The sequence below is a fragment of the Hetaerina americana genome, unplaced genomic scaffold (assembly GCF_022747635.1).
Source record: "Hetaerina americana unplaced genomic scaffold, ioHetAmer1.1.p SCAF_4, whole genome shotgun sequence".
Classification (NCBI taxonomy): domain Eukaryota; kingdom Metazoa; phylum Arthropoda; class Insecta; order Odonata; family Calopterygidae; genus Hetaerina; species Hetaerina americana.
Genome location: NW_027286985.1, coordinates 23300315 through 23314675, shown reverse-complemented (window position 1 = coordinate 23314675; position 14361 = coordinate 23300315). Strand labels below are relative to the sequence as shown.

The following is a 14361-nucleotide window of genomic DNA, read 5'->3' as shown; positions in this document are numbered from 1 at the left end:
GAAATTGGGCATCGCGCAGACGGCGCAAACACATACGCAACGATATTTTAGTTGCCTTTTTCAAACGGAAGTGGTAGGTGGCTAGATCCTGTCCTTCTTTTAACTCATGGAAACCCCTTTCCGGTCACGGTGAACCACGGAGGAACGTTGAATACACGAAAGTAAGTAATAACATTGGTTAAAATTGATTTTTGATGCTTTTAACAATATTTCAATTGAGGTAAAGTAGAATAAACAATTTAAGACCTATATGTAACAAGTCATGCCGATAAAGCTAGGTGTAAGACATCACAGCTAAATTGTGACACGTGATACATGGAAGTGATGCAGTATGTTGTTTTCCTACCCACTAAATACTGTGGAATGTTGTTCATGTCAAGCTGTTAACATGTACAATTTTTCGATATGAAATAGCCATGGGCGATGAAAATTATGACATGGACGCTGAGGCGGAATCTGTGGAGGTTGAAGCCCCGTTGCCCATGCCTGTAGCTCAGCCGGCGGAACTACCAGAAATAAAACTTTTTGGCCGATGGAGTTGTGATGATGTTGAAGTAGCAGATATGTCCCTTCAGGTAAATCTATATTGTTATTTTATGCTTGGTTCGTTCAATTTCCTGATATTAAAGTACACATGGGTTTGCTGTTGGAACCTTCGTGTTTGTTTCTGTTTGAAAGATTATTTTTATTAATTAATTAGACTCAGTAAATGCGGGTCAAATATCCAATATATCGGCCGCTGTTGCTACTGCAGTGACTATCCTTTGTGTGTAACTTCACCAGATAGCAAGTAGGGCATAATATTGGTCGACTATTTTTTCTCTTAACATGTGTGAAGTTCATTTTAAACATCAGAACTACATGCTATCAATTAACAATTCTTCTGGTTAATTATGCACCATTTTACCACAATTACCGCCATTTGATAAATACATTTTATTTTTCAGGATTATATTGCTGTTAAAGAGAAGAACGCAAAATATTTGCCTCATTCAGCAGGTCGTTATGCTGCCAAAAGATTCAGGAAAGCTCAGTGCCCCATCGTTGAGAGACTTACAAACTCATTGATGATGCATGGCCGAAACAATGGAAAGAAGCTTATGGCTGTTAGAATCGTCAAACATGCGTTTGAGATAATACATTTACTGACGGGGGAGGTGAGTAGCTATGCTCAGTGAAATTAAATGTAATTTGTGGAATCAATTGTCCTCCGATGGCAATAGGATTGAATTAACCCATGATGCTATGGGATCGGGATCGTTCGTTTTTTTAGCAAGCAATAGCTTCCTAAATTAGCGTTGTTATTGCTTCACTCTTTTGCTGGGATAAATTGTAGTTTAATTGTGTAATGTGGTGTGGAACAGCTTGCCAGCGAATATGAAATTATTTAGTAAATCGCCATTGAGTTATGAACACTGCTGTGAAATTATATTGTAATGAAAGTGAACGAATATTTAACCAATGAAGAAAGAGATTCCTCAATTACTTAAATCAAACTGTGACTGATTCTTTTGAACGAGTGACGTTATGGCGTTTTAGCGTTAAATCCACTGAGTCATTCAGGTCACATTTGGTGCATTTAGTTCTTTCTGATTAATTGTCCTGAATAATGGGTCCCAATATGGGCATGGATATTGTGTGACCATGTTATATTATGGATTTGAGAATACATATCAGCATGAACTAGTGTTTATGAGCTTGTTTTAGAAAACTTAATTTGCCAAATAAGCAACTAAATAATTTATTGCTTTGTTTTAATTGCTAACGTCACCTAAAATTTTCGCTTTATCCATCACAAATGTCTCATTAATTTTGTACAAAGAAATCACATCTAGGCCACACACCTTTGTCTATGCTCAAAAACTGTAAAAAATTGGTAATAGTGCATGTACAGTATTAGCCCTTCTGTGAGCACTTACCTGATCTCCCTATTCTCTATTTAGAATCCTCTGCAAGTATTAGTGTCTGCAATCATTAACTCCGGCCCACGTGAAGACTCTACTCGTATTGGGAGGGCTGGAACAGTAAGGCGTCAAGCTGTGGATGTATCACCATTGAGGCGGGTAAACCAGGTAAGTTCTGTGAGGTGTAGTTTGCCCATATATATTGGTTAGTATGTCTCAACGATCTATTCTTCCCTAAGTTGGATTAATACTAGATTCCAATCAAGGTCGCATTTTATAGTATTGATAAAGTAGGGCCCCAGGAATATATGAAAATGCTATCATGTCCTAGAATGAACCAAGAGGTGTGTTTAGTGCTGGCTTTGATCCATAGCTAGTGCATAGATTTATATTCCTTTTTCACAATTCGGGTTTGGCATTACCTTTATTCTATGGGTAAGTCTGAAAAAGTAAGATATGTGTCTTTCTTAGGGCGAAATTGGGACCTAATGGTCCCTTCCTCCATTTAACCCAGGGTGTAGGAAAAGAGATATTATATGCTAATGGAAAGTATCACCTAATCTGGATCCTTATTGATAGTATCCCTGATTGACATTGGTGTATTAAGTTGGTGTTCCAGTAATGTTCTTGTTGTTTAAGAAAACTCAAGCATATTAAGATAACATTGAGTATATTAATTTAATTAAAAGGGTAATGTTTTTCTGACATTTTAAATATTTTGCAACTGAGAATGGTCTCTTTTAATTAGCATTCATTTAGCGAGTTTCTTTTTAACATTCTAAACTGTGGCTCGCAGTTTCATACAATACCTGGTGTCATACAACAGTGAATGCCTACTGCTCCAATCGAATTTTATTCTCAGCTCTGTTTAACTTTTGCTTTATAGAATGAAGCCCCATGTTTAATTGCTTCTAGGGACTAAAAGAGGCGTTATGACAATTAATTCGTATAATCCCTTCGTTTGCTTTTTAAAAGGTTTTCTTGTTCAAAATATCTTATTTTTTAAAGATTCCAATTAACCATCACAATTTCTTCGATGATTCATAGATTAATTATATCCTAACATCTGATCCTGCATGCAGAAGTGTGTTATGTGATGAATCTTTTAAGATATGAATAAAAAAAGAAACTGGCCTAATTTGATTTTAGGATGCTCAATGGAATCCAATAATTTAATCATTTAAAATGGTAAAAATAATGATTCTGGGGATTGATGAATGAATTCACCTCTTTAAAATAGGTAAGGTTAACATGATAATCATTGCATTAAATTCAAATTTTGATTCATATTGGTTATTGGAAAATTAGGTGTAGGTAATATTATTTCACAGTGATTTCATATCACCATCTGGCTGTGTTAAATGAATAGGAATACACCATATCTTCTGGAAGAGCAGTCAATATTGGATTCTTAAGCTAGCGCCCAAAAATCCCAATTATTACATTTAAAAAATTTAAGATTCCATGTTTCTTGTTTGTATTTAGTAATTTTGCAATGAACCACCCTATGTTGCACAGCACTGAACTAACCTCTAAATTGTAGTCTTCGTAGGAATTAATTTTTTCAGAAGCAAATCAAAAGCTCAAGTGCTCATCCCTAAGAAAAATGTTATTACAATTGGAACAGTCGAGTATCTAAGTCCATCATTGAATTAATATGAAACATTTGATTAATTGATAAATATGAATTTAACAGAAATTTTAATTTTACAAAATAGCAGTTATCTAAATTCTTGTAAAAACAATGAATGGCCTTGCAAATTGTAAAGAATTTTTTCTCAGGTTTTTATGGAACCGGAAGGGTGATATTTTCATTATTCTTGGTGGTGATAAACAATATCTTGAAATGAGATAAATACCAGGGAAGATTAGGATGTGTATTTGAAAAAGTCAAGTCTTACAACAAAACTATCCTGGGGTTATTGGCTTTTAATTCTAATCACAGCCTCCTTTCTCGCCTAAAATCCCATCAAATGGTTCCTTAATACACTGTGGAATGTGGAATAGTAATTTAAACATTAGCATGCTTTGTTACTCATCATATGGTTGAATTTCTGGGGGCATTCAGGGTGTTATCCGCTCCTCATATTCCTAAATTTGAATGAAATGGCAAAAATTGTTTTTTTTTGGGTTATGCTTGACATGGGACCTATGTAACTTTAAAATGAGGTTATCTGGATGAGAAAACATGCATTTTTTCTGGGGATTTAACACAGTGGGCTATAAACCCCAAAAATGTTATACATTGATCCTGGTATTGAAAATGTATTCTGTATCATTGTCATCATAGTTTTTTACTCCATGAAGTGGCTTAATATATAATCCTTTGTTAATACAATACTTGAATGTGGGTTAGATGAAAGAAGGAACTGCCTGGTGTCAATCATGCTGCAATGTAGACATATTATTTTTATGTTATATAGTTAGTACAGTAACCAGGGAAATTCAGAATTTCATGGTAGTTAAGGACTTTTAAGAGATATTATTATACCATTTTCTTACAATTTATTTTTAATATCATTCATATTATCTGTAGATGCAAAGCTAAAGCTTAAACTCTTGTAGTTTCTGTTTCCGCTACTGTTTCTCAGTATATATTGACAGTTTTCCATGGTCATTGCGTAACACAGGCACCTAATGAAATAGTTAAAGTTATAAATACTATCATTGCCCTTTTCTAAAATGAGAATTTCTTGGTTGAACACCTAAAAACCTGAAAATATGTTGGGTGGCTTTTCTGTACTTCTTATTGTGTATCATATGAATAATGACTATTATTTCTTACAGGCAATCTGGTTGCTGTGCACCGGTGCCCGAGAAGCAGCATTTAGAAATATTAAGACAATTGCTGAATGTCTTGCTGATGAACTTATTAATGCTGCTAAGGGATCATCTAATTCTTATGCCATCAAGAAGAAGGATGAGTTAGAGCGTGTAGCCAAATCCAACCGTTAAAGTGGAAATCACTTTTTTTGTACCATCGTGATTTATTATACCAAGGAATTCCAAAATAAAGCCTTGGATCACAGCTAAGAGTTTTCATTTATACGATCCCTGGTTTTATCCTTGATTATGTTCATCATTGCTGATGAAACTTGATGTTGGTACTTTTAAGGTAATTGGAATGTAGACAATTACTTCACAATCATGAACTACAAGAAGGCTCAGTGAGATAATTTCCTGAATTCATATTTTTATCTACAGATATTTTTTATTTCAATAATAAACTATCTTAGTGACTTTTGTAGTGATCTAATTCAGTTCTGATGTTAGGTATCAAACAAATTGTAAGGGAACTACTTCTCTAGCATGCTGGATGCTGTCTGCTCTTCATTTCATGGCATTTATTCAACTGTTAATTGTAATAATTTTATTCAGGTTGGCTTCAACAATTGTCGCTGAATGAGGGCAACTAGTTGACATGTTGGAAGATACATTGTTTTGGTATTTGGGGTGTGTGTATTATCACCTGCAATTTCCCATAAATCTTTTTTCCCTGAGTTGGGATGATTTTTGACATTTTTTATGTGGCATCCAGGATTAATAACTGCTACATAAAATGTAAAACTTTTTTCATTGATAAAATATTCTATGATCTTTAGTGAAATTGTGGATGATGATTTTTATCAGTTACCTAGTCTTAGGCTTTCTTTGGCATAGTTCAGTTTTAGAAACTAATGCTGAAAATTGCTTTTTGGTATTGAGAATGCTGTTGATTCAGGATATTTAAATAGTCAGCTTACGGAGAGCCAATGCTGGTTTGTTCAGGATGTAACAGCTTTACTTCCTTTTTTGAAAGCGTTTAGTGTTTGAAAAAAGGAAGCTATCCTGTATAATTTCTTGTAACAAACATGTTATCTGCTGTGTGTACAGATGATAGGGTTAGGGTGATTACTCACTTGGGAAATCCAGAGATTATAGAAATTTATTTGAATAAGGTCGGTGAAAGTATCCTGAGGTTAAAAATTGCAGTGGATTAACCTCATCCTATGTATTGTCTGTACTCTTTGGTATCATGTGCATGTATATTGGATAATTTTAAACATAAGTGTATTCCAAAGCATTGTGTTCACACACTATGCATTGGAATTCCCTGTTAAACTCATCCAGTGGAAGTTATGTGTACCAATAATATTGTTTGGTAGTTAACTGATTAAGGTTGGTCTTACTTGGACATGCTGGGCCTGCTTTTCTTAGCCTCTTATATCCAGATAGCCTAAAATCCCTAATTAAACTGAACTCCTCTACTCCAAATTCTTTCATCTTGCTTCGACGACCAAATTTACAAGCACCACAAAATGCATTCCATGCCTAATATATTTCCCTAGTCTCTTCTTAAACTTGTCCCTTTCTTCTGTTCCATCTTTGAGAAAAATTCTTTGCCCAATACAATTATTCTTGTCCATACTACGTTCATTTGTTCAGAGGTATGGTTGTTCTGTTGAAACTTTCACTTTCTTTAGTGAATAAATTCCTATTTTAATGTTTAATACTTTTTCTCTTAAGCCAAACCATCTTGGTTTTATGTACATCTCTCTCCCAACTCTCCTCCTAACCTATGATGCTGATTTTGTAATGTGCGTGGTATTGATCAGAAAACCTATGCAGACTGGCTAGCTGAAGCATAGTCATCCACAAGCTGGGTATTATGAATGCCTTACTTTCATTCCTACGTCAAGTTCTTGACATGATTTTTTTCAGTCTCCTACAAGAATATATTAGAAAGCACATCATGATGGGCACCCCCATCTTACCCCTCTTCCTTTTACTGCCCATTATGACTCCATCTGCCACTCATGCAAAAGCAGGTTGATGTGCTGGATACAAGTGAGTTCTGTGACCCTCCTACTTATGTACTACCCAATTGTGGTAATACATTCCTTAATTCTACCCAACTTATTCTATCACACACCTTGAAAACTTCAAAACACTTACGGATTGTGTTCTTCCTTTCTCTTAGTGATCTCATTGCCGCAATGGTTTTGAATTTATCTAATCCCTTTCTGAACTCTGAAGTAACCGTTAGCTATCCTCTCCAATCTTTTGTTGATGATCCTTAGTTCACTGCTTGATTAAGGCAACTTTTAATGCTTGAAATTTTTGGTTAGGGAGCCTACACTTCTATTAATATTTCTGCCACATAAATCCTAAAAGTAAGCCCGTGAAAACTATTCCTTCAACATTTTCCTTAAGTAGTTCCACCAGTATGGTTTTATGCATATGACTGATTTTCCTTGATTTTGAATTTAATTGTGACATTTCTGTGTCCAAATTCAGTCAAACTCTAATGTCTTCAATAGTACTAACCTCGCTGCGATTTTCTGAAAGCTATTGCATATTGGAAAAATTTTTGTAATTTTCACTAAACAGAATGAACTTAAAACAAAAGTTCCATGTTAAAATGATTTTAAATTAGTGGTTGTGACCAGTAGCTTAGTAATGTGTGAAAAGTTACAGCTCCCATCCCTTATTGATACAGGGTACGGCAGCATAGCCTCCTTATTTGTAGGGTTTTTGCCTTATGAAAAAGGAAGTTATGTTGCTGCACCCTGTATTTAGGAACCTAAAATATTAATCGGCTTTATGTTGTATTACTAAGAGAATATTAAGAAATCTGTATTAGTGGAAAACAATGAGCACCAGTCAAGTTTCTTTTGTAGGTCGAGAAATAATGTATTTTTTGTCATACACCATGGATATATTTTGAAAATTATCAGTCTTCTGAATTTCCATGGGGTAAATTTGTGGTCGGTAAAATTCCCACTTAAGCTGTTTTCCACTAATTGTTTTGGGAAATGTAAGTACTGCTTGCATGTTAGTTCTGGGGAATATGTATCAATTTAAATGAGAAATTTATTATTTTAGGAGTCATTTTGTACGAGGGTCATCCGGAAAGTAGTACCCGTTCGTGAAATAAAAAGACAAAAGTAAATATTAACAAACATAAAAAATTTTATTTGAAAGAGGATACTTTAAACTACTTCTCAACATAATCTCCAAGCAAATTAAGGCATTTGTCATAACGTGTGACAAGTTTCTGTATTCCTGCTGCATAGTCCTTCGCCGCCAGCTCATTGAGATACGCGAGGGACCCATCTTGCACAAATTTTTGCATAATGCAGATGGTGTTTAACAATTTCATGAACAATTGTTCGAGAAACATTGGGAAAATGCTCACAGATGTCATCAATTGTGACGCGCCGATCGTTCCTCACGAATTCGTCAACTGAGCTCACCAGTTGGTCTGTAATGACAGACGGTCTCCCCGAACGCTCATCGTCGTGTGTGTTCCCCCTCCCCATGTTGAAGTTGCGACACCACCGCCGAACAGACGACTCGTCCATTACATTGTCTCCATACACCTCCTTTAATTGGCGATGAATATCACATGGGCGAACGTTTCTTGCATTGAGGAATTTAATCACTGCCCTCACTTCACAACTGGCGGCGTTCTCAATTTTTTTAAACATTGTAAACAATCACAGAAACAACACAGGCAATGCTAGCGTCACGCAACTTGGCTCAGAGAAGGCAGACAAGCCACTGAAGCTATCTGACATCGTCCAGCGGCTACTCGCGTCGTCAGCACTTCATGCGGCACGAACGGGTACTACTTTCCGGATGACCCTCGTATAATGCATTCAGTTAGAAGCCATATCATCCTGTTTAAGTTAGGTACTGGCTGATTCCTTTTAAGATGTGATGAATTTTCTCAGCTAGCATGTGAGGAAATTACTTAAGTGTGCTCTTGCGTCCCAATGGAAATAACTGACCCCCAATCATAATTCAAGACAAACAGTCAGTATCCGCTTCCCAAGTCCTGTACATTTTTTTGCTTATTTCGATTTATGGGAAAATTATGCTGGTTAACTTTTCAATATTTGCCCTATAATATGATTGATAACTAAATGGTGAAGTTGCAGTCAATTGCAACTCGTATTGCAGTCAATGACCATGCCATTTGTTACTAGACTAATTTGATACACAGGTACATCTGTGATGGAGCAGAAAATATGCTTTCCATCATGGTAGGAATACTATCACTAAAAAAGCAGAAAATATACTGTCAAAAGGGTCATTGCTGTGCTGAAAAACTGCAGTTTTGAGGTTAACCAGCTAAAATTTCTTACTTTATTGTCCATTGTGTCAGTATTATTCTTTGTTGCACCTTGCAAAATTTAGCTTCCTATATCTCTTTTTGAAATTAAATCCTCTCAGTGTATATATTTTTGCCTTGTTTTGATGATATGATATCATTAGTTATGAAACTTTTCCAAGTTCTCAATTTAAAATTGTTTAAGGTTGTAATTAGACGTGAGTTTTTATGTGTCTGATTTGCTGAAACATTTCAGCATTACTGAAAATCAACTTGTTGCCATTTTGTATCTTGGACTTTTCTGCAGGTAGGAAATATGGTTTTAGCATTAATTGGTAAATATTATCAACATGTCCTGTATGGTAGATGTGCTGCTGTCATCCATATGTTAGATACACGCTCATTCAGATTCCAGGAGGTAAATTTAACTAATGGGCATTGGAGGGAGTTACTCCAGGAATTCAAACAATCTGGCCTTCTCTACATGCACTGTGATTATAGCTATAGTTTTTGGTGTCCGTGTCTTTGCTTTCTTACTAATCTGCTGCTTGCAACCATTGCAATATGTATCACAAATGACTGGATCACTAGGAATACATGACTGTTTTAGGGCATGTGTTCCTAATGATGTCACATGCTACAGTCAGCTCATTCAAGCCAGGAAAAATACTGTAGACTCAAGCTGTAGAATACTAGCAAAGAAAATCAACTCTTTGAAAACATTGGAAATAATAGTAGGAAGAGTAGTTCAAGTGTATTCACTTTCTTCATTAACTTTTACCCTTGTTCCCTCACTACCATGCCTCTTGAGTTACTCCAAGGCTTAATTTACACCAAATGGTATTCATGTAAGGGCCATGATGGTGTAGTGTGTAGAACATTTTAAGTACCGAAGGGTGCAGATGTGGATGTATGGTGTCACCCTACACTAGATTTAAGATTTTTAAAGCACTAAATTTTTCAAGGACTCTGGTACCTGAGAAAGAACATACCTTGTTGTATACATTTTAGTGTTTTATGGATTATAATTATGTGTGCTTCTTTTTTTCAAACCTATCATATTTTATTTTAGTTTTAGGAGTTTTATATTGTGATGTTAGAAAAAGTCTGATGGTGTCCTATAAATTGCTCTATGTGCTTGTTTAATGGACGCCAGTAATGCTTTGCTGATATTATTCATAATAACCTTATTTTATTGTTAGCTTCTATTCCAGTTCCCCCCTTAAAGTTTATTTTTTCCATCTCCTCATTATCCATGTAATTTCCCCCAGGCTTTTGAAACTATTCGTTCACTTTCAATTAAGGCACTTCCTAATATGTAGAAGGCAGCTGTGATATCTGCTCATCCAATGCTGAATACTCAGTACATATTTCCTTACTCCATGATACGTTTGCAAATTTGAAAGTTGCCTTAGGGTATGTGTGATGTTTTGTTTGTTGTTAGCAAATTTCTATGTTTGGTTCATGACAATATGACAAGGTTTAAATGAACCTTTTTCAAATATTATTATTTTACTGTCAAGTATAGGGAATTAACCATTTTTAACTATGTGGTACTGGAAGCCAAGTTATTTATAAGTTGGCATAAACTGGTTTCTTTTGGTGAAGGTATGTCTTCTTTTCTTAATCAGTAATTGGTTTTTTTCCAGATTTTTGTTAATGGTAATGTGCATTGCATTAGGTAGTTGCAAATTGAAATGTCCCTCTTCTCCCTGAATGAATGCAACTATAGAGAAAGAATTTGAATTATTTAAGAATTTGTTCAAAAAGAATTAACTCTTTTGCTCTAAATAAGCTCACCCTTATTTAGAGTTTCCCAAAAAAAGAATAAAACTTGTTAAATACATTTTATTGATCCACTTTAAAACACAAAAACATTGTACACTCTCTCTCACTACTTCTCTCAATGGCCCTTTTAATTTTTAAAAAGAGATCTTAAATTTAAAATTTGTATGCAGTAAATTACATATTGCACGGGATAGTTTTTGCCTTTGTAGTAAATCTCTTTTCATCCTTAAACCTGTGCATATTTTATAGGGAACAACTAAAACTTATAAAGTTATTAATTATATAGTTTAGTTGTCATAGGAAGCGTTTTGACAAATATCAATAAACTGACAATATTGGTTAATGTCATAGGGGATGTGTCAGATATGATGTATTGAGTGACTGGAACTATGATCTGTGCATTAATCCCATGAATTCACAGATTGTTAGAATGAAACATTGAGTTATTAAATAATAGCATGAAGCTTAGGCATTATCTTTTGTGATGCATTAGTAAAAATGGAAATATTATTCTCTGATTTTTTCCTGCAAGCAATAGTTTTATACCTTCGACTATTTTCAATGGGAATCATTGAAACAATTAATGATCAGGAGTCCAAGAATTCATTGTGTACTATTCAAGAAGTTAACCAGAGTTAATTGTGAACATCAATGAAACCTGAATCTTGAGCAAATCTGCTCATTATTCATAATTTCAGCAAGATGTATTACATGAAGAGTTCTCAGTGCCTTAGTTGCTAGAGACTATGTGGTTCCTCTCTGTTGATCTCTTGCTGATAATAGATGTTTTTTGACCAGATTTAACTTAGAGAAGAAATATGATAGTTTATCCTTCCTTTACCACATTTTCTTTTGTAGAGCTTTCTGTTAACCAAGAGCTTGACAGAAATATAGTAATGACAAAATAAGAAAAATGCTTCATCACTCTTATTAGAGTCCTCTTTTGTGTGTGAATCATCAATATATATTTTCCAGTGATTCAGTCCAAAGGGGTGTACTCCATACATTTCAGTCATTGTGATACATTTGAACAGGACCTTAACACAGAGTTTGAATTCGAAATCCATCTAATTTTAATCAATTTCTGTAGCCTTGTGTAGGTTATGTATGTGCCATGATTCTGTGGAGACTTTTTCTGCATTAAAACTTCTGAATGTTAATAGGTGAAAGTTTTACTGTGCAAATGATGCATAGCTCCATGACTACACCTAAGACTCTAAATTTAAGTAAGAAATGTGGTCAAATCCACAATTCATAGGTTCATTCATTGCGCAATGTAGTTTATTGAAGCAGAAAAAAACTGATTAAAGTTTTGTGCTCAATAATTTTTTGTGCAAGTAATCCAAAGTAAAATCAATGGCATGGTTAAGAGGTTTTTGAGATGTGGGTGTGAAGAAGAAAGGAAAACATTAAAAGGGATAGAAAGGAAGACTAATGAGCAAATGCTAGATGGGGTGAGGGATGTGAGTGGGTTGTAAGGAGGCAGAAAGGAGGGATGCAGATAATTTTGACTGGCAATGGAGTGTTGATAACTGTGGGGAGAATGTTAGGCAAGCAAGGTGGGGGGAGGAAAATGCTAAGGATTTTACTAGGGTCTGTTCTTGGATGAGGTTAAGAGTCAGGCGATGGTTTGGATTGGGAGCTTCATGAGTACAATCCTATTGACTCGCTAATTGAGACATTGCCCCAAAAAATCATTGTATACCATAACATCCGAGTCCACTAGATTTATATTGGCTAAAACATACTGCTCTATGTACACCTGCCCATGAAATCGCAACTGATATTAATGGCATATGTGCTCACCCATGACAATGGTTGTCGTTTGAGGATTTTATTGGCTACTGCTCCTAATTCTCTCTATCATTGGTCTGACAAGCAGCCTTCTGCTCCTTATGTTCCTTCCTGTTTCTCCTACACTCCTCTGTGAGGGTAATCACACCATCTACTGACCACAGCGGGGTGTCATATTTTTTACCTGTGACATTTGGGGTGGGGGCCATAAGTTTAATGACCATGGATTAATATAACTTTTCAGTTATTGCATTTCATGTCATTTATGCATTACATTTATGGTGGAGGTATATTGTGTAAGTGGTTGTGGTCCATTTAATTCCTTCTTTTTTTGTACACCAACTAACGTTTTTACTGGTTAAAATTAACCCTTTAATGGAACTATGTTTTCCTCTAGCACATGCATGGATTTGCAAGTATTTTCGTGATACAAGTGTTTTTAGTGAATATTTTTTTCCTCTTCATAACCATTTAAACCCTTTTCCTCTCTCTTATCCCTTTCCCATCCCACCTGATTCTTGCACCCCCTGCCACACACCTTATCGGTTGAAAGCCGGATATTTATGTAAATGTAGATGTATGTTTGATTTCTCTGTGTATACAGTCATATCGAGGTCCCTAATGGTGTTGTCTTTTACAATATTCAAAATAATGTCAAAATTTTCACTCATATTGTTTCTGAATGGATTAATAATAAATTATAGGATTAATATGTCATATTTTCTATGAAAGATAAAGGATCAGAATAACATTCTGCGACCACACTAGGGGAGAAAGTCAAAATTGTCTGTTTTGTAATGACCCCCTGCCACACACCCTAACGGTAGTTTGCAGGGCACCATGCAAATGTAAATATTTAAGTTTGAAACATGTGATTTGTACTCCCGAAGAATATATAGGGGAGAGGGGGGCACAGTGAGACAGTTTTGGCTATTATATTTTTTATGAGCAAGCTTATCGCTGAATGTAAAAATCTTTTTTTACGTATGAATGAAGCACATATTAAGGATTAATATAGAATTTTTTCGAATGCCAAAATTCAGCAATTGGCATAAATTTTCTTCAAAGACTAAAGTTAAAATATATGTCTCACTGTGCCCCAATGAGGGGTACAGTGAGACATAGTATGGGGTACTCTGAGACAAGATATATAAATCTTCAAATGATTACATTGAATTATTTCTTTAAAGGTGAATTTATTTTTTTACATATATATGAAAAGTAAAAAATATTAAATACAATATTAGTAACTTTAACATCTTGTTAACGGATGTTAATCATGCTGAAGTCAATGTGAAATTTTATATGACCAAGTTGTCGTTTAGTTAAACCACTCTTGAAAGGTGGAGGCAATATCATTTTTACTGAACTTCCTGACACTGATGCTGCATCTTCTAAAAGAGGATAAACAAATGCATTTGCAATTTTGTTGCTTTTACGTAGGAAACAAACTTCATAGTCACCATCTTCATCCTTATTCTTCAAAATTTTCCCTACATAGAATACCTTAGTGTTTTTATGTCTAAACCCAATAAGAACATAGTCACCTTCCACTGGCTCCTGATCTAACTCTTCAAAACAAGGACCAACCTGTGGGAGGCAATCAATATCAGTGGCTGAATCTGATACTTCCTTGTGATCAATATAGTTTTTTTCAAAACATGAATTTACAGGATCCCTATTTTTGAATCTTTTCCTTGATTCCATTGAGATTTCAGGTTGAGATTTAAGGTTGAAGTCGATGATGAGCTTTTTCCTCGCATCCTTCTTCCTTTTTCT

The 14361-nt window shown here is 35.0% G+C and overlaps 1 protein-coding gene across 1 annotated transcript; it reads left to right on the top strand.

Moving 5' to 3' along the window:
• The first annotated feature begins 43 nt into the window (after positions 1-43).
• Positions 44-4932, top strand: LOC139692602 (small ribosomal subunit protein uS7). Its single transcript, XM_071590878.1, has 5 exons — positions 44-161; positions 415-575; positions 948-1157; positions 1944-2072; positions 4692-4932. The coding sequence occupies exons 2-5, from the start codon at positions 417-419 to the stop codon at positions 4857-4859; spliced, it is 666 nt and encodes a 221-aa protein (XP_071446979.1). The 5' UTR covers positions 44-161; positions 415-416; the 3' UTR covers positions 4860-4932.
• Positions 4933-14361: the final 9429 nt, after the last annotated feature.